We start from the raw sequence: 22400 nt of genomic DNA, 5'->3' as shown, positions 1-22400 counted from the left end.
CCATCTCAAGAACAAGAATAACATTAACAGAGTGAAGTATCAAGTGTTATTTATACCATTTCATGGCCTGCACACACAGTGTCATTTTCCTGCAGTTGTTTCAATTTGTGTAAAGACACTGGCCATAATATTTTGGCCTTTTGGTGTGTGTGTGTGTGTATTTTTGTATACACAGTTTTTAAAAGTTTGTGACTTCAGAGTACACTGCATGTGTATGCACACACACACACACACACACACACCTGCTGCAACATGTAGGGGACCAAAGGTCCACTCCTGATCTTCAACTCCAATTCTTATGCTTTCCTTGATAGAGAAGATGAATGCATGTTTTGCATATTTTAATGTCATTTTGGCCACACGACAAAGCAAGTTTGAACCATTCAACACTGACACAACATTGTGCCACTGCAACTTCAGCTGGCAATCAAAATCTTGTTGCTTATCTGTTGTTGCACAAAGCAAAACAATAGACGAGCTTCTATAACAAAATGCACTTGACAAAGTTGTTTAAAATGCACATCAGAATGTAATGCTTATGCACGTGCATTACAGTATTGAACTGACTCATTTTTACTCATATTTTGATTTCTGCTGGACAAAATGTTTTCTTTTATAACCTGTGAGTAATGAAATATGTAGAGATATAAATCTTATGTAGAGATATAAATTTATCTCTACATAAAAGGTAATTTTTATATTCAGTTCTTGCACTTATGTTAAAAATCACCTTTTATGTAGAGATAAATTTCAGCATTGTACATTGTACGTTTATCTTTCACTATAGAATACTTGTAGAACAGACTCACTGTATAAAAAATGTACTGCAAAGTCCTCGGCAAATTCCCACTGATTCTATTCTATTTCTAAAAGAAATTGTCTGTTCGCTATAACAAATTATACCTGCAATTTCTCTCCCCCCACCCCTAAGAATTTGCTGTTTGCTATAAGTGAGAGTTGATTAAACATTGCAGTTGAATGATACTGACCTGTTAAAAATAAACTTGAAAAAATATATATGAAGTTTAATTTCAGAATCATTTATATGATAGGCAAATTTTATTCCTTGAGCTTTGAACCAAGAACAGGTCACCTGCTTGTTTCATGTCGTCCATCTGCCAAGCAACCTAAAGTGACCCATAAGGTGAGGAATAATTAAAATTATTATTTTTCAAATGAGTTGTGTTTAATGACTATACTGTTTCTTTACTATATTATTTATTATTATTTTGTGAAGTTAAAATCAACTGACTTGGATCTTGGGCTTTCTCTAGTTGTTTTTCCTGGCATCAAACTCTGTTGCTAACCTTTCTTTTCCACTCTATTCAAGTTACCATACCATTTCACTTTAGCTCCACTCACATTCTTGAATGCTAATAGCATCGGGTTCCTTTCTATTTCATTTTTGATGTAATTTTACCATTGATGCCATCTGCTCACTCCACTAATTTTTCTCTAACCTCATATCTGTGTTCGTTGTGTAAAATTATGGAGACAACTATCCTGTTCGAACATTGTTCTCCTCACAGGTCTCTAACTTGCCAGTTGTCTCCATAATTGAGTTGAAGACATAACTGTTCTGTTCTGGTTGGTGATGATCATGCTGTGCTGACCTGGAAAGTAGCTAAGTATCTGGATATTCCATTCAGAAAAGCTTATGTGCTGAACTACAGTGCAGTAAATTATAATCATCTGCTTGGTTCTCCATAATTCAGTTTAGTGCTGAATTATGTGCTAAACTAGAGTAAATTATAACCACTGGAGGAGATTGCTAGGTTCACTCTCCCATGCTATCAGTTCCTGGACATGAAGGATATTGGCAGCACACAAGAAGACATTTAAAAAAATACTTAAATGATACTTATTAGAAGGTGTCCCTAGAGTTCAAAGAATAAATATAATAGCTCCATGGGAAATATATCACAAGGAGTGTTCGAAATCTGTTACTTCATTTTGCTGCGTAGAAAGGGTATGTGTTCGTCGCACATTTATTTTATTTTTTCGAAACTTTCAAAGACTACTATTTGGACAACTATTTTTTCAAAACTTCGGACTACTGTTTTTTTTTTTTAATTTGGATAGCGCCTTATTAGGACTTTAGTCTTGTGTTGCACGCTACAATTACTATTACTAGCTCCACTGTTACGTTGGATTGTGGTTGTTTTGCATTTGTAACAAACTTTATGTGCTCTGAAGATGCTGGATATAATACCAGCGAAATATTAGCTTTTAAGTTAATAAATAGTTATTTTCTTCTCAATCTGTGTTCACATCAATACCTTTAAAATCCACTTCATTTTGCTTTTTCAATTATAAAATAAAAATACTTTGTATTGCTAAAGCAACTGCTTCTAAAGACAAATTGTTTTTTGCAGTTTGATTCCAGCCACTACCTTCTTTTTCATCAGTTGTCCAGCTATTTGCTGACAGTTATTCTAAGTCTTCCAAAAATATTCCATATAATAGCTTCACTGTATAAAGCATGTTTATATTTATGTTATAAAAAAAGAAAGTTAAGTTTTGAGTTTCACCGTTTCCCCCCCTTGTAAAAAAAAAAAAAAAAAAACTTGCAGCACACCACCATTAGTCACTTGCTTTCCTGGATTCTGCTCTTCCATATACCACTTTTTTGATATCTTTCCTGCAGCCACCCTCTAATCCATGTACCCAGTGTCATATCCATCTCCATTTGTTCTAATTTGCATAAGAGAGTTCCATGTGGTATTCTGTCAAATGCCTTTGCAAAATCCAGAATTTGCAGCCATTTCCTTTATCCAACTCAGCTGTCACTCTATTATAAAAAAAAAAGCTAGTAAATTACTAAGGCATGACTGACCCTTCACAAAGCCACGTTGCCCCTCATACAGTATCGTATTTTTATCCACCCATTAGTGCCTCTGTAGCTCAGTCGGTATAGATGAAGCTCTTTGGTCAGAAAGATCTGGGTTTGATTCCATCCATGATGTGAGGAACTTTATCTAGTCTCTTTTGACAAATGTCAGTTAGCCGGTCTCATACAAAGGTAGACAGTCTTTTCCACCCAGAAACTCTGGTTTTTCGTCCCTCAGAATAGGCAAACTGGTGCCATGAACACATGGACTTAGTCATAAGATACTAAATCCCTCATTAGGCTTCCCTCACTCCAAAAGGAATGGGAGAAGGGGGGGGGGGGGAAATCTCATACAAATAAATAAATCCACCCATTCTTGAATTCCCTTTTTGACCAATTTGAGATACTGGCTGGTTTATAATTTACTGCTGCAATCTTATTTTTGTATTTTGCCCTCTTTCCAATCTTTTGGAACTCTACCAGAACCAAGACTTAGAGCCTAGTTGCAATGTATTTCCCTTGCACACTCTTGCAAAACATGAGCTGATATCCCATTTAATCCCAGAGCTATAGTGACATTAAGATTCTGCATTATCTTAAGAACCTCCAATTCACCTTCCTCTGTTTCCACATCAGTCTTTGTCATATATGTCACAGCATTAACCTCACTTGGATAATATACGCTTACAAAGTGATCACTCAGTAACTCAACTATTTTATCTGCTTCTGTCACCTCATCACCATCAACACTCATTAAGGTTAATCTTCCATAGTCGTTCTTCCTCTTACTTGCCATGTAACCAGGGGTGTGCCGCCCATATGTGCAATGTGTGCAATGCACACAGGTGCCAGGATAGTAAAGGTGCTAAAGAGGAGGAAATATTTTAAAAAAATGTTTTTTTATAGTGATTTTTTTATTGGAGAGGGGGGATAGGGGTGCCAACTAAAGTTTTGCACACAGGTGCCAGACACTACTGGCACGCCCTTGCATGTAACAAAACAACTCTTTGGGATTTCCTTTGACCTGCTCAGCTTGTTTCTTCCAGAGGTTACCAGAGATCTTCATAGAGTCAGAGAATTCATCAAGGGAGGCCCATATTACTCACACAGCTGTCATACCTACACTTAAACTCATGACCTCCAAAGACAAGCTTGTCTAGTTCGTTCTCACCTGTTTCTTGACTACAGTCATTCTTAGTTTCTATGGATGCTCTCTCTCCCCATCTGACATAAAATTTTAAATTCCATATACTAGTATACTATATGACCCTTTCAAAAGCTTGTAGATTGCTGTCATATCCCCCCCCCCCTCCATTTCTCCTGTTCTAATGTCTGCCCTATAAATTCTCAATCTGTCCTCAATGTATATTCTACTCTACTTTGCACTCCATACTATGCCTGCATCACCTAAGAAACCAGGAGACCAGACCAGTGCATAATACTCAAGTGAGGTCATATCAAGGTCTTGTAAAGAAGCAAAATGACTTCTTTATCCTTACATGTTAATGTTTATTTCTGCATTGCAGTTAGATTCTGAATTTTATTTGCAATATTTCAATATTGAAAAGGTGGAAAAACGTTTGATAAAGGGAATAAATACATTATGATAATGCTGGATTTTTCTATGGCATTTGATAGGATACCACACAATAAACTGTTGCGTAAACTGGAGAATATGGGATTGGAATATGAACTCTTGACTTGGATCAGGAGATGGTTGACAGGTAGATATCAAAAAGTGGTATACAGTGGTGTGTGAATCTGCCAGATTTAAGGTGACCAGTGGTGTACCTCAGGATTTTGGTCCTTGGGCCATTATTGTTCAATACATTAATGACATCAAGCAGGGTCTAGCATCAAATGTGCAGTTGTTTGCCAATGATGCAAAGATAGGCAGGGCAATCGGGAATGCTACTGATATTCAGCACTTACAAAATGATTTGAATAGGCTGGAAATTTGGACAAACGAAAATGGCTGTCAGTTTAATGTTAGTAAGTGTAAAGTTATGCACTTTGGCAAGATAAGAGTTCAAGCGGCATATTATATTAGCAGAGTTATGCTACAAGAAACTGAGGAGGCAAAGGATCTTGGTATTGGTGGATAGGAATTTGAAGTTTAAAGGTCACAGCAAAAGTTGCAAATACAACTCAGAGGGTAATTGCGATGTTGAAGTGAACCTTGACATGTAAGGATAAGGAAGTCATTTTGCCTCTTTATAAAGCTTTGATAAGACCACACCTGGATTATTGAGTAATTTGGTCTCCTGGGTTTCATTTCAAGGGGATAAAGAAGTTGTGAAAAGGGTGTAAAAAAGAGTTACAAAGATTATATCCAGATTATGGGATTTAGATTTAGGTTGCAAGTATGTGGATTGCACACTCTGGTTAACCAGAGAAAGATTAGGGGGGGGGGATATGATAGAGGTCTATAAACGTTTGAATAGATGTTATAGGATATCATATGATGAATTCTTTGTTATTTGGAAGGTGGGGAGAGAACACGGGGGCATCCATGGAAGTTAAATTTATTTGCAGTCAAAAAAGGATTAACTGCTAGGTTTTGCTTCCAGAGAGCAGTGAGTGAGTGGAATAGTTTGCCTTAAGGGATTGTGAGTGCATCTAGTGTGAATGAATTTAAGGGATAGAATAACAGCCGGTTGGGGTGATTTATAGCCTCTCTTGATGAGTCCTTGACCCCATGGAGGTCTCAAATAATATCCCTGGTACTTATCTACTAAACCTCCAAGACCTTATCCAGATCAGTTTCCTTCTACCATAATCCTACCATTATAAAATTAGGTATCTCGTTGTTCCCAAGTACATAACTTTACATTTACTAACGATGAAATTATTGCAATTTTCACATGCCCACAGTTGCAGCCTGTTGAAATCATTGTGCAAGTGCTGCATGTTGGTCGCCTTCCTGATTACCCTTCGTAACTTTGCATCATAAGCAAACAGCTGTTTTTCACTCAAATCTTTCTCAATGTCATTAATGTAAAGACTGAATAACAATGGATCAAGAATTGATCTCTGTGGTACACCACTGACCTCCTTAAATGGACAAATTGTGTGAAGGAAATGAGTGGGCAGGACTTGTTTCCCTCATACACCACTAATGAGGGGATAATGGAAAATTTTGATAATGGCCAATCAGCCATCCTCTTATGCAAGCTAATAATTTATAATCCAATTCCATATCTTCCAACTTATGCCTTGCCATGCCCAAAAGTATCATATATCCATTTTCTAAAGTCTAACTCAGCCATAACAAAATGTGAGCAAGTTGCTCACACTTGACCTTCTCTTAATAAACCTATACTGTTCATTGCAAAATGTTTCAAAATTTTAACCACTACCACTCCAGAGGTATTGATAAGTCGATAGTTAGACACTTCAGTCTTGCACCATCCTTATGTGCAATGAGATTTTCACGCATTATTTTTATTTGCCTATTCTGAGGGGCTGCACAATGTCCAGTTCAGCTGAAAACTCTTTTAGCATCCATGCTGATATTACATCCATCTCTACTAAATTCTTATTCACTTTATGCAACAGCACTAGAATCTCCTTCTCATATACCTAAGTTCTTCATACATTGAAGAGATGGCATTGAGCTCAATGTTGCATATAGTTGATAGCTCTTAGTAAAATGGGCGTTCATTAGTTGAACAATTTCTTCTGTATCTCTACATATGCCATCTATGTTTAGTAGAGTTATTCTTTCACATTCAGTCTTTCTTTCACTTGCAGCATATTGATAAAGATCTTTTGGGTTGCCTTTAGCTTGTTGTGCCAGTTTCTTTTCATACTGTCTTAGCTCTTCATACAATAGTTGCAACCCTTCTGGCCAGGTGCTTATAATTTTCATAGATGACATCATCCTTATGCACATGGTATTCCTTCCATATCAGCTTTTTTTAAGAATCTCTTAATAAGATTTCACATCCATTTCTCTCCTGCTCTATTTACCTTTGAACCCAGAAGCATTCCAGTATTGCATCGTGGAAGTATTTTTTAAATGCATCCCATGCAATCTCCTGATATCTTTCCCATTTAGTAACCATTACCATGGGACAAAACCTAGTATACGCCTCAGTTGGTCATATTTTACTGCTTTTTAGTTCAGCATATAACATTTCTTAAGGGAATATCCATATTAGCTACTTTCCAGATGAGTACAGCTTGATCTGTCACCAGCTGGAGGCAGAACTGTCCCTTTAATTCTCTGTCATTCTTCTCATGAGATTTCACCACTACTCTAGTTCAGATAATTAAAATCATATTCATGATGGCTACTTATTTAACACTCATCAGTTTCAAACTCACTGCTGCATATGATTGCAGTAGTATTGCAATCATAGCTTTCTGCTCCTAACTGAACTAAAATCATGAGATATTATTAGCACTCCCTCTTCTCCATTGTTGCCTAGTGTTGTGTCGGAAAAAGTGCTGATTCACTTTTGATGAGTCATCCTTTTTCCGACCCAACATAAGGTAACCTCAGAAGGGATGGATAAGGACATACTTATGCCTCCAGATAGAAAAATGTGCCTATTAAAGACCTAGGAAATGTATATATTCAGTTTTGTAAATTGTAAGTAATGTTAAAGTAGCCCATAAACTAAATATAGAATGTTTGTAAATTAATTAAGATAGAAAATCATGTATAATTGCTAAAAAGATGTGTATAAGCTAATACAAGTTTTAGGCCATGTCAAAGACAGTTCGTGACCACGGTATCCAATCGGCAGCCGCCGTATACATGACGACACCACTGAGTGAGGGCGCTGTTTTGTAGTATATAAGTTTCGGTGGGGATTTGAATCGCTCTCTTCTCTTCTCGTTTTCGTCAATTCCTGGTTTCCTGAGCAGAAAGCTGTGTAGTTGTGGAAAGCTTGCCGCCATGCGTAGCAAGAATTTCCCCTTGCCATGCGTGCTATGTGGATCAAAGCTGCAGCTATAATGCATCCAGATTCCTAGAAGAAAGGGCCGCTGGTGAATTTACGCCAGTGTATAAGTCAGTGTAAGAGTGCTTCTTTTCGAGTTGAACAAAAGAATAGCGAAGCCGCCATTAAAGAAAATACAGTGAGGAGATCCGAATATCCAGATAAGAAGGTCCTAAATCCACCAAATAAAGCAAGAACGGTAAGCAGAAATCTTTTGTATTAAGTTAGAGTAACCGTGGAGGAAGGAGAAACTGAACATCGAGAAAACAGCCAATTTCCGTGTTGTGCTTAATGAATTGTCTGCATTTGGACATTTTGTCTACATCTAAGGAATAAAAGGCATCTTAGGCTTGAGCCGAATAGGAAACTGAGGCTTTGGACTGTCTGTATCTAAAGAAGGAAACTAATGTTATAATGTTAAAACTTAATTTGAATGCTAGCTGAAATTTTTTTTTTGGGGGGGGGGGAGCAATGATTGAAGTATAAGAAGGAACATTATCTCATGAAATCTATGCCAGAGTTGTAGAATTGACTTCTATATATATGTAATTTATATGTGTGATAGTAATAGGTAATTTAGTATAAATTATATAAAGTGTAAGATTGTGTCAGTATAAGAAATTATAGTGTAGAACCTTTTTTGGATGTGTTAATTTAAGAAAAGGGAGGGAACTCAGACTCTTTTAGAATTAAAGGTTTAAATAATATGTATCTCTATCTTTGTGTCAAAATAAAATGTAATTTTTATGTGTAAACCAAATGAGTTTGTCATGTTTCTGTGGACTGAATTACCGCTTGGAAAATCACGAACCGTGTATTAGAGGGAAATCCATAGGTAACATAAGAAACAGGACCACGACTGCAAACTTCACGATCCCTGTAATTTCTTTCTAAGTAATCTAGGATAGTATATCAGAATTCAATTGCCAGCTGGCGCAGTCATAAAATAACTATAAATCTGTCTGCAAACGAAATATCTGATAATAAGTAACATTAAATTAAGATAACTGATAAAGATAAGTTTAATACAAAGCCAAGCAAAGACAAACAAAGATATAACACTAGCTTTCAAAATACTGTATCCTTTACACTTAATACCAGTTAGTATATCTGTCTCTGAGAGCCAGGTTTTGCTAATGCCTACAATCTGAGACCCCAGTATATTCACCTAGGTAACAAACCCTACTTCTTTGTTCCTGATTCTTCTAGTATTAGTGTACAGACATTAAGTTACCTCCACGCTTTTGTATACTCTCCTATACTATTTCATTTGTAAAGGGTGTCCCAAAATTCACGCAAGATTTAAATTTAGCGCCATTTGTGCAGTAAAGTGTTACCAATGAGAAAAAAAAAGACAGCGTGACAGCTGACAGTTCAGGGTTATTAAAAATGGAGTGCTACACGAAAGAACAACGCATTTTCATTGTTGAGCAATATTTTAAAAATAATGAAGGTTTGGCAGCTACAGTTCACAATTTTCGTACAAAATATGGTCGGAATAGTGATTTAACTTCATCAACTGTGAAAAGGTTAATTAAAAAATTCAAGGAAACTAGATCAATTAGTGATCTTATACACTCTGGCCGTCCTTCAACAAGTCGTTCAACAGAAAACATCGAAGCAGTTCGTGAGAGTGTTGCTGAGAGTCCAGGAACATCAATTCGGCACCATGGTCTTGAATTGGGCATTTCGAGAAACTCTCTACAGCGTTTTCTCATGAAAGATTTGCATCTTTATGCTTATAAAGTTCAATTGACTCAAGAACTGAAGCCTACTGACCACACACAGCGAAGAGAGTTCGTTGAATGGATTATGGAACAACAACAACAAGTGGATGCTTATTTTTCGAACAAAATCATCTTCAGCGATGAGGCTCATTTTCATCTTGATGGCTTCGTTAATCGACAAAATTGTCGCATTTGGGGTTCAAAAAATCCACGAGTGATTGTTGAAAAACAAATGCATCCACAATGTGTCACTGCTTGGTGTGGATTTTGGGCTGGAGGCATCATTGGTGCATTCTTCTCCGAAAATGTGGCTGGTAAGGCAATAACAGTTAATGGTGCTCGCTATCGCGACGTGATAATCCAGTTTTTTGTGCCTAAATTGCAAGATACGAACGTGGACGACATGTGGTTTCAACAAGACGGTACCACATGCCATACAGCCCGAGAAACAATTCAATTACTGCATAAGTCATTTCCTGGTCGTGTAATTTCCCGTTTTGGCGATCAGAATTGGCCGTCCAGATCATGTGACTTAACGCCGTTGGACTTTTTTCTTTGGGGCTTTTTGAAGTCTAAGGTTTATGCCAACAAGCCCACGACCACCCACATCTTGAAGGAGGAAATTGAGCACTGTATCAACGAAATTCAGCCACATTTATGTAAAACAGTCATGGAAAATTTCGACAAAAGAGTGCGTATGTGCCAGCAAAGCCGTGGAGGCCATTTACCCGATATGCTATTCCATGCATAACCCTATACTGTATACTTTATGAATCAATAAGAAATTACAATTTTTAATTAAAAACCTGTGTTTTCTATCAAAATTACTTCTTGCATGAATTTTGGGACACCCTGTACATTGACAATATAGGAAATGATCTCATCTCATCTTCCTTTTTCCCTCTTTTTTTTTACCTTGCAGTGTTGAGGGTTTATTAATCATCGACCTCAAACCATTCACAGGATAAGGTGGTCAGCCCTATACCCCGGTGTATCCTATGTCCATAGTGTTGAGTTCTCAAGGCCAGTTTACCTGCTTTGCAGGATGATAAACCCCAGGATAAAGTGGGAGGAAAAACCCTCCACACCCAAGACCAGCTAACTTGGCTATGGCTGAGGAAGATCCTTCAGCTCCTCATGTCACCGACGGGAATTGAACCTAGGACACTCCTTCCCCAGGCATATGGTTATGAAGCGCACAGCAACTAAGCTAACCGTGCGGACATGTCTTTTTATAAGGGAAGAAATAAATTGTTTAGTTAATTGAGTTTAAAGGGGGTGTTGCATGTAAACAGTGAGAAAAACCCATGAGTTAATTTGATAACATTCCCTTCTTCTCCTGACACTGACTTACTTCACTTATTATCATGTGTTTGCTGCTTCTACCATGCATTATCTATAGATATGTCAATCTCATGAATAATACAAGAGAATCCTTAATAATTTAGAAACCAATGTAAGTCATTGTTCTGTTTATCCATATTTACTGATCATAACCCTGTAAAGCTAGTTTACAGGGTTATGATCATCTTGTGATTAAAATGTTATCCCATGTGCAAATGGATTCTTACCAAATATTCTACTTTTTTCTTCTCTCTCTCTCTCTCTCTCTCTCACACACACACACACACACAGAAGCTGTATAACAGAGTATCTTTAAGGAAATAGAGGATTAATAAGTGTCCATCTCAACAGAACTGTCACCCAGTTGTAATCATTATAAAACCCCAAGAGGTTCACTCTGATAGCCATGCGCCTTACCATCTGATATTAAACCCAAGATTATTGATATTTTTAAAACTATTTATCTACAAAATCATTAAAAGACAAGACATATCAGTTTCCATTCCAGACTAATGACACTTTTATATTTTAATAAAAAGTTGTGACCCTTGGAATAGTTGAAATATTTTTGTTTTACTGTGTATTATATAATAAATGTAGTATTATACATACAAGAAGTATTTCTGAAGGTAATGTATCTTCTTAACTCCTCCATCCAAAACCAAAAAAGAAAGATGTCAATGAAATAAAAAGCAAAAGTGGTAGTTTGAAGTGAATATTCATACGCTATTTCGTAACACTGTCTTCCTCCCTTTCTGTACATTTTCTCCACTGAACAATAGTAAAACTCTTCAATTTTTCATTGTTATCATCATACTTCTGCTTTGTCATTTTTAAATGGATACACCTGAAGTGTTGTCGGTTTAGGAAATAATAACCAGAGGCCCAATAGAACCAAATCCAGGCTATAGGAAGGATTCATTTCAAATCTGATCTCTCTGATAACTATTAAAATGAATATACTCATGTGCAGCCTTGCATTGTCATGTTTCAAAAGCAATGGGTGTTCTTCAGGGCAAACACAATTAATTTGTGGTTTTAGCTTTTGCCTTAAACTGATTCAATGTGTTGACATTCACAACACACTCAGGCAATGCATTCCACTCACCAACTGCTCTCCATGTAAAAAATCTTCAAACTCCTCTGCTCATACCCTCCTTATACACTTTCCAAAGATGACCTCTTGTTCTACCTCCCCTCCCCCCTTGCTTCTCCTCCTATTCACAGGGCTTTGCAATTTACATTCTCTCAATCTGTCTTTATACTCCACATTCCAAAGACCACTGACCACCCTTTATGAATCTTCTCTGGCCCCTTTCTAACGTATCCTTGTTACTATGAAAACCCAGTGACCAAATCTGTGCACCATAATCCATATGAGACCTGATCAAGGCCTTATTAAAATGGTATCATAATCTCTTTATTTCTGCATGTCAGGGTCCTCTGCATCATTGCACGAGTTGTGAAGATGACACATTGGATGCCAATGTTGCCCCTGAATGTCAAGTCCTTGTCCTTTGTCCTCCACCACCACTTCCAGATCTCTCATCTCCTCTACCTCCTTTAAAGTTTCCCCACTAAGTGTATACTTCGCAACTTTCAATTGATAGTTTAGTTCTGCTTACCTGCCCATTCAAACAATCTATTCAGGTCCTCTTGTAAGGCAACATCCCAGTATCATTAATATACAAATTGAACAACAGTGGTCCCAAAACTTGCGGCCCACAACAAGTGACCTTCTTTCAGGTCACTTGTTGTGTGCCACCCCCCACCCCCCATATACAACATTCTGATGCCTATCTCACAGCCAGTCACCGATCCAACTCAGAAGTCTATTATCCAGTCCCATCCATTTCAGTTTATTTAACAGCTTGTCGTGTGGCAGTCTATCAAAAGCCTTTGCAAAATCAAAGTATGCCACTATATATGCATCTCCCTTGTCCAAGACATTTGTCACCTGTGCTGACAATCACAGAGAATACTGCTGTTATCAACCCATTTCCGTATCCTAGTTCTCACCAATCTCTCTAGTACCTTCACCACAACTCCAGATATACAGATTGATGTATAATTTGTAGCCACAGCCTTATCACCACCTTTATGCAGTGGAACAATTTTACCTTCTTTCCACTCGCTTACAACCTGTGCTGCTGTAAGACTTATTAAACAGTCATGCCAGTGCTACTGCCAATTCCTGGAACATTCCCTTAAGATGCATGATATGTCAATAAAACCTATTCCCTACTGACATCAAGTTTATTTCCTCATATACTTATTGCTCACTCACAATTAAGCCATCCTCTCCTATGTCCTCTACACTTGAGTTTCTCATGATTCTACCCTGATGAGGATGAAACACCCTTATAAATTGATCACTGAATACCTCAACAGTATCTTTTGCAGCAGTTACCATTCTACCATTTCCATCCATTAATATCATCTTACCATAATCATTCTTCCTTATACTTGCCATATACCTAAAAAACACTCTCTCTAAGGTTTTTCTTCACCTGATTTGCTTTTGTCTATTCATACTGCCCTTTTGTTGTGTTTAGTAATTGAGTCACTCTCCTGGCTTGCTCTTATACTCTTCTTGTAACTGATTACTTCCAGATTTTATGCTTAATCCCCCTCATTCATCTTTTTGACATTCAGAATACATTCACACATTGATGCTATATTTCTTTGTCGGTTCCCAAGCAACATTTATTTCCTTACCATTTAACTCCTCATTCTATGCTATAGCTTCAAGCTATCTCCTAAGCTTGTCATAATCATCAGCCTTGTACTTCCATATATATCCTTTCCTCACAGAAGTCTGCATATGGCTGGCTAGCCACAACCCAAGTGATCACTTACCAACTAGAGGAAAGTGTGAAATCCCACTCACAGATATCCTCTGGTGAAATGATCAGATCTAACATTGCATACCCTCCTTTACATTCTGCCTGAGATAGTTGTCTCTCAAAAACTTAAAATCGTTTTCCTTATTCCAAAATGCTATCTCTTCATTCCAATTATACTGCCATAATTAAAATCACCCATAATAATCACCTTTTCTTTGTACACTAACCTAAGTTGTTTATACATCATTTCTTCATCACCACACTCCCTCATAACCATTTTCACTATTTCCTTGTTTCATGTCTCCTTTATGCAGACATAATTCCTCTGCTATCATCAGCAGCATTCCTCTTCCTGTCCTTTCTATCCTCGTCAAAAACACTGTACCCTCCATTTCTATTCCCATTAGGATATCATCTTTATTCAACCATGTTTCACTTATTCCAATGATTTTGGGACAAGTAAACTCGATCAGTGAAACCATTTCATCACCCTTATTTCTGATACTCCTGGCATTTGTAAATAAACACAGCAGTTCACTTGTAGGTCTATAACCAATCCAACCCAAGCCACTTGCTTGTTGTGATTTCCCCACCACACCTGCCCTTGCCTGATTACCTTTATCATTTTACCAACTTCCCCACTCACATCCCTATCTGTTCCATTTCAGCCTGATACATACATTCACTACTACGTCCAACATCCACTCTCCCTACACCCTACACTTGTCTCCCTGTTCCTCTGGCATTCCCATTCTCTCGTAATCTCTCACACTACTGTTTCCATTGCCAAACACTTCTACCTCTTCAATACCACTCTCTTGATCTTACACTTCATCACTTACTTCTGATCTCTTGTTTGCATCACACACTGCACTTTCATCTAGCAACAGCTTCTCCAGTTCACTCACTCCAAAGCCATTCAAATGCGATCATTGCTTTTGTACAATTCCATTCTTTCCTCAAATAAACTCCACACATCTACAAACTGCATTCCCCTTCTCCTCACACAGCTCTGCCAGCATACCATTCATGATTCTCTCTCTCTCTCTCCATCTCAACTCATCATTGTCATACCTTGGTAACACACTGGCAGCCTTTCCCACTATACTGTTATCTATGACTCTCCTCAATAACCTCTTGATCTCTATCTTTACATTCTCCTTTTGTCCAACTAAATCATTCATTTACTGCAACCACTACTAACTCTCTTGATCATTTCCTCCTCATATCCAAAGCTTGAATTATCTTGCTCATTCTCCCTCCTGGATAGCATGACCTTATTGGACTCTCTCATTAACCAATCCTCTAACAATGGAATCTCCATACACTACTATTCTCGAATCGCTTGTCACCACTTTTACCCTTTTTTTTTTTTTCATTCTATTCTTCTGCTTTCATTTGGTTCCTAAATATCTAATATCACGCTTCATATTCATCATTTCATTTGTCATTTTGAATAACTCTTTCATTGAACAGAATGTGTTGTGAAACTGTGATGTGAAAACAAGTTTTCACATGTCTGTCACTCTCGTAGTCTTGCAACCTCTCATTCTGCTGCACCTTACTTCCATTTCCTCATTTATACTTCCTTTTGCTTCTACATTCTTGTGTTCTTTCACTCCCTCAGTCTCACTAACTTCCGTTCCATTTCCGTTTCTTTCATTTACGCTATCTTTCATTCCTTCAGCCTTTTTTGCATTCAGTAACTTGTAGCCTAACAAAATATTGCACTTCCTACAGATCCATACTTTCTCTTGTCTCCTGTTTAGTCTCTCCATAGAGACATCTGTCACATTTTCTCATGCATACATATTACACTCACAACTGTTATTGTGTACCATTTAAAGAAGACAAGATTCAAAATTTCAATTAATAAAGTTAATAACAATTCCCCAAAGCCAAAAAGCACGCAGACAAACTAAGTTATCAAAAATAAACAATAGTATAATAAAATTAAAGTGATATTGCCAATTATTACACAAAACAGCACTTATCTTTTTCAGGGCTCTTTACTAAAGTTACTTGTTTTTATTATGTCTGTAATATATCTTTTCAGTTATGTGAGCTCTCCTTGATCAGTCACTCTGATGAGGTTTGTGATGCAAATACCTATTCATGCAATGTGGTCCAGACCTTACAAGGAGGTACAACACAGGTTCATATTTCAAAGTCAAAGTTAATTCTTCATCCTAAAAATGATTCGTCTGTTTTAATCTGTGCTGGAGATGAAAGTGCTCAAGCTGTAAGTACTTTATGAAGATTGGTTTATGTACAAAATACATCCATAATGAAATAAAATAAAGTTAAAGTAACTTCATTTCTGATATTTATATTATGAAATGTTTGTGCCTATGGTCACACAAAAGGTTCTACTAAGATAGAAGTGGAGGAATTTGTTGAGTCTTTAGAGAAATCAACTGACACAATGACAAACAAAAAGTTGGTCCTTGTTGGGGATCTAAGTAGCAGAGTAGGAAATGATTATGAGACATACAAAAATATTTTGGGAAAATTTGGAGAAAAGAGCAAAGCTAATAATAATGGCAAATACCTGTTGGATTTCTGCTCAGGACACGGATTGGTTATTACTAACACCATGTTCCAACATAAAATGCGCACAAATTCACATTGAGAGAAGAGACAAGGAATAAGAAAAGTCGCATTGACTATGTTATTGTTGATAGTGATGTTTTCTCCCTGATGCAGGACACAAGAGTGTATAGAGGATTTGAAATTGGAAGTAATCACTATTTAGTCTTGAGCAGGATAAAAGTGAATTTCATATTGAAAAGAATGACATGTAAGAAAGTTTTAAAGTGAATAAAAGTTGAGCAGCTTTCAGGTGTGAACTGTAGACTAACATACACAAAGATTATTGAAGAAAAAATGAAAGAGTTTGAGAACAGGAACCAAACCTTGGAGATTTAGTGGCAGGCCTTGAAGAAAATCCTGATTGATTCAGCCAGAGAGGCATGTGGTGAGGTTTTCTGCAAGGATAGAAAAATCAGAACTCCATGGTGGACACAGGAAGTTAAAGAGGCAGTGAAGGAAAAGTAGAAAGTGTATCAAAAGTTCCTGGCAAATAAATCAGCTTGTGCTCTTAGAGAATACAGAGACAAATGTAGGAAAGCTAAACACTTCGTAAAACTAGCTAACCAAAAGTCATTGGAGGACTTTGGCAAGAACATAGAAAATAAATATCAAGAAGGTGGCAAAATATTCTGGAGGTTGTTGAAGAAGCTTAGAAATGGAGGAAAGAGCGCTGTAAAAGGAGTTAGAGATGATGAAGGTGACATGAAAACCAGAGGAAAAAAAGATATCCCTTAAGTATAGAGTAATTACTTCGAAAAAAAAACGCAGGCATACAGTCAGGAATACATATCCATACTTGAAGCAGAAAAATCCATCAAAGTCTTGAAATGTGGAAAGGCAGTTGGAGTAGATGATATTCGACCAGAAATGCTGAAGTATGGTGGTATAAAAGTCTTACAGTGGCTGCACTGCATAGTTCAGAAGGCCTGGACAGAGGGGCAAATTCCTGATGATTGCAGTAGAGCTCTCATAGTATCCATATATAAAAAGGAAAATAAAACTGAATGTGAGAATTAGAGCGTATTTCCCTAATAAGTGTTCCTGGTAAGATTTATGAAAGTATAATTGAGAAACGGTTGAGAAGAATTGTCTTCTCAACCGTTCTTCAGCTTGTTCTTCACCAAGAAAACTTGGTGAAGAACAAGCTGGATTCAGGCCAAATAGAGGCTCTCAGGATCAGATCTTCACTTTATGACAAATAGTGGAGAAATCATGGGAATATAACAAAGATCTGTATTTAAGTTTTGTCGATCTGGAAAAGGCATATGACAAGGAGCCAAGAGAGAAGTTATTCAATACGCTACAATTATATGGTGTCAGCAGTTAGAATTGAAGGAAGTACAGGAAGATGGTTTGATGTTAAATCTGGAGTGAGACAAGGATGTACATTATCCCCCTCTGTTATTCATTATCTATAAGGAAAGTGGTATTAAACATGGTATCAAAATTGGAGATGTTAATATCGGCTCTTTGTTTTATGTGGACGATGTTATACCTCTAAATAAATCCACCACAAGTCTGGAAGTTTCCCTGACTAAATTGAATAACTGTTGTAATAGATATGGTATGAAGGTCAGCAGTTGACATTTTCAACAATTCTGCCTATTTTCATTGTCTTTGTCTTTTTATTGCTGACCTTCATACCTGTGGAACAAGTAAAACATTTCAGCTACTTAGGCATAATTTTTAGCAAAAATGGTAAATTAAATATGGAAATAGACAACAGAATCAACAAAGCTTGTATGGTACGAAGTCAATTGAAATAAATTCATATGGAATAAGAGAGAAATTAGTCAGAACACTAAATTAGCTGTGTGCAAGACAGTGTTCAAACCAGTTTTAACTTATGGATCTGAGAGCTGGGTCAGAAGTAAAACACTTGACCAAAGACTAGAGACCACAGATATGAGACTCCAGAGAAAGATTATAGGCGTGAACAGATGGCATTAATGGCAATATCATATTAAAAATGAGGATATTAGGAAAGAACTTGATATTGTCAGCATCCAGGAATGCGTTAGCAGAGCTAATCTCAGGTGGTATGGTCACTTAAAAAGAATGGGTGAGGAAAGATTAGCAAAACAAGTGTTCTCTGTCAGGTTGACAGGAAATCGACCCAGAGGAAGACCAAGATATAGGTGGATTGATACAGTACAATGTTACTTACATAATAGAAATATAAGATCTGATAGTGTTGGAGTCTTGACAAGTGGCAGACTGATTTGAAGGAAAATTGTAGATAGGAATTTGGTAACGATGTAAATTTTTCATGTTGTGCTATCATATCCTGTACACCCCTTGAGGTGTACAGGATATGATAGCACATTATATAATGTGCTATCATTACCATATAACGATATGGTACATATCGTTATATGGTAATGATATGCACATATCATTATATGTTATATGTATATATCACATATGTACATATAATGTATATGATAGCACATGTTAAAATTTTATTAAAACTTTACAACCAATATATATATATATATATGTATATATTTTGGACCGGTGTATCCTATGTCTGTAGTGCTCAGTTTTCAAGGCTGGTTTGCCTACTTTGCGAGGTAAAAAAAAAAAACAGAATAAACTGGAAAAAAAACCTACCATCCATGCCCAAGACCGGCTAACTTGGCTATGGCTGAGGTAGATCCTTCAGCTCCTCATGTCACCGACGGGAATCGAACCTAGGACACGTCTTCCCCAGGCATATGGTTGCGAAGCGCCATAAAAGCATTGCATTTCTAAAACAATGGAACATTACATTTAACTGTAATTAAACTTTAAATGAGAGACTAAGTTCTAGTTAAAACGTCACGCACATGCGTGCATCTGAATTTCTTAATCACTTAAATGCCATACATCCAAACATCAAATTCACCTCAGAGTTAGAAGTGGACAGTTCCCTTTCTTTTTTAGATATTAAATTAACCAGGACATCTAAAAACATTGAATTCGTCATCTTTAGAAAACCTACATATACCGACAGGTACCTGCATGCGGACTCTCACCACTCTTCACCCACAGAAATTTGGCATCATCTCTATTCTTGCTCATCAGGCCAGATTCTTGTTATTAGATGAACAAAAGCTTAAAAATGAACTAGAATATCTCCAAAGTACCTTCACACAAAATGGATACTCTGAGAAAAGTATAAACAGACTTCTTTTTCACCATCACCAACCACCAAATGAGGATATGACTAATTTCAAAGCCTGCATCTCCTTACCTTATATTAGTTCTCTCTCCCCAAAACTGGCAAAAATCTTAAAGAAATACAATATCAAGACTTTTTTTACAGCTTTATACAAACTCTGGTCAATTTTAAGCCATCCGAAAGAGAAACATCACAATCTTCTGTTTCCTGGTGTCTACAAAATTGTTTGTGATTGCAGTAAACCGTATTATGGTCAGACTGAAAAATCAATCCTTCTCCACTTAGAAGAACACCAGAGAGATATATCTTACAACAGAATTCGGGCCAGTGCCCTGTCCAGCGATATATTGTTTTCTACAAACACCAATGTTACAGATGTTATGATGAACTAGAGAGACAAATACTGGAATCGAAATAAATAGTTCTTGGAACCTCCCACATGAATACCAACCTAAGTTACAGTTCTGCCATTCAATATTGGTGCATGTACACGCGAATTCACACATACACGCATGTGCATGACATTTCAACTAGAATTCAGTCTCCCTTTTAAACTTTAATTACAGTTAATTAAATTAAATTAAATTAATTAGTTAATTGTCATGTTCCATTGTTTTAGAAATGCAATGCTTTTATGGTCTTTCTGTTTTAGGTATTTTTATGCTGTTGTTATACCTGACAAAGTTGGCTTTCCGACAAAACTAGTCTTGTAATCTTTTAAAATCCTCGCCATTTAGTCATTAAATATTTAACAAATATGATAACAAACTGAGTAAACCAGCATTCCAATAATAATAATAATATATGTACACACACACACATACACACATATATATATATACACACACACACACACACACACATTTGGTATATATATATATACCAAATGCCAATTTTATATATATATATATATATATATATATATATATATATATAATTAGCATTTGGAGAACACAGTGACCAATCAGATGATAAGTAAACATCAGTCATTTAGTGAAACTACTAATCAACCTCTCTCTCTCAACATAAAAAAATCAAATCCTGAATTATCTTGAAAAAGACAGTGGGGATAACTATTTCCCATTTGGGAAATAGTTATCCATGTGACAAATATAGAGAATAAGAAATAAAAGTCCATATGGAATCGGTCTTGTTCGGAAAATTTAAAGAAACTACAATGAAGAATGCCATCATTTCCTGCCATTTGATATGGTGATCAGGTTTGCTATATTATTATTATTATTATTAAGAGAGCCCTCCAGGGAGTCAGGTACTCATCGAGAGTGTAGTATGTGGCTTCTCTCTCTCAATGAGTACCTGACTCATCAAGATGCCCTCTCATCCTTTACCCCATCCTCCATAAAATTAAAAATTTCATCAACTGAAATCTTGTATGACTCTTCAGAAGTTTGTAAGTCTCAATCATATCACCCTCTTTCTCCTGTTTGCTAGTATCTGCAGTCTACAAATTCTCAACCTGTCTTCATAATCAGTATTCCACAATCCTGATATCATTTTTAACACTCCTCTTTGCACTCTCTCATCAGAATTTGTATCAGAATCACCATAGAAACCAGGAGACCAGACCTGCACACAATAGTCCAAGTGGGGGTCATATCAAGGCCTTGTAAAGAGGCAAAATGTGGCATCCTTATCTTTACAGTCAAAACTCATTTCAGCATTGCAATCATCATCTGAGTTGTATTTGCAATCTTTGCTACATGGCCCTTGAACTATCTCTTCACTTCCATGGGTTCCCTTTTTTTTATTTGGCATATATATTTTTTCAATCATCCTCCTGTTTCACTGTAGTTTAAATGATCTTACCTCACACAGTTCACAAATCACAAATTTTTTTACCAGAGAAAGAAACAGTTTCTTTTACTATTTCATAAATAAAAGTATCAAAGTAGAGCTCTTCATGTTAAGCCACTTTACAGTTTCAGATTTTACTAATTCAATTGCTTTTTCCAGTAGAATAATAAATAAATCCAGCATCCTTTAGACAGAAAAACGAAACTTTTATATAGCATTTCTTCAAATGTTGAATTAGAAATCAACATTTGAAGATATTGGAATGTCTGTTCCAATATCTTCTTTTATTTATTAATCACTTGTTGACAGTCTTAATTCTTCCAATTAAAGATTCACAATGCTATGATTCCTTTTCAGAATCTTCTATTAACATTCTCTGACTGTCACATTTTCTTAAAAACTTCCTAAAAACAAAATTCTTTGGTCACCATTCTCAAATTTCCAATCTCTCTCTTTTTCTTTTCCTCGTTATCCTAGTGCCAAATGTTTTTCTCTGTCAGTTGTCAATCACCCATCAGTCTCCTCAGTGAGCATGTGAACTTCATGTAAATGGCAAGAGAGAAGTTAGGTAGTAATGGGTGACATGTTGTCGCCATTAGTGGAAAGAAAATGACTTTACAAAGAATGACAGATATCTCAACACTTAACAATTATGAAATACAATAAAGAAGATTGAAATTATTAGAAACTTTCTGAATTTAGTAAGTACATCAAATCTCAACTGCTTTACATTTCATTTTAACATATCGATATCAGGCGCATCATCAAGCATATGTGTTACAAAACCAAAACTAATAATATACTAACATAGAGAAACAATTGTGAAAAGATCATAATAAAAATGATTATAATTTTAAATTATAATTATTTTTACAATTGCACTCGAACTTCAACTTCCTATCTATTAACACTCAAAGATCCTTAGCCTGATCAGTTTCTTCTAGCATAATCCCATCAACATGATATACAACACTGGGTATCTAATCAAACCAAAGTACATGACTTTACATTTAGTGACATCCATTTTTCACGTCCACAATTCCAGCCTATTCAAGTCATTCTGCAAGTACTTCATAACAGCCACATTCCTGATTATCCTACCTATCTTTGCATCATTCAGCAAATAGCTGTATG

The 22400-nt window shown here is 36.5% G+C and overlaps 1 protein-coding gene across 2 annotated transcripts in view; it reads left to right on the top strand.

The window, feature by feature from the left end:
• Nucleotides 1-22400, top strand: part of LOC150108589 (E3 ubiquitin-protein ligase rfwd3.S-like) — a 279570-nt gene that overhangs the window by 204307 nt on the left and 52863 nt on the right. For both annotated transcript variants that reach the window (XM_090416037.1, XM_090416036.1), the window contains exons 12-13: nt 1053-1144; nt 15753-15938. In XM_090416037.1, the coding sequence (XP_090272163.1) occupies nt 1053-1144; nt 15753-15938 (278 nt within the window). The remainder of the gene's footprint in view (nt 1-1052; nt 1145-15752; nt 15939-22400) is intronic.

Source organism: Typopeltis vanoorti, chromosome 3, assembly GCF_054136105.1.
Source record: "Typopeltis vanoorti isolate ZY-2024b chromosome 3, IOZ_Tvanoo_1.0, whole genome shotgun sequence".
NCBI lineage: Eukaryota > Metazoa > Arthropoda > Arachnida > Uropygi > Thelyphonidae > Typopeltis > Typopeltis vanoorti.
Note: the sequence above shows the minus strand (reverse complement) of the source record. Positions and strands in the feature narration are given on the sequence as shown.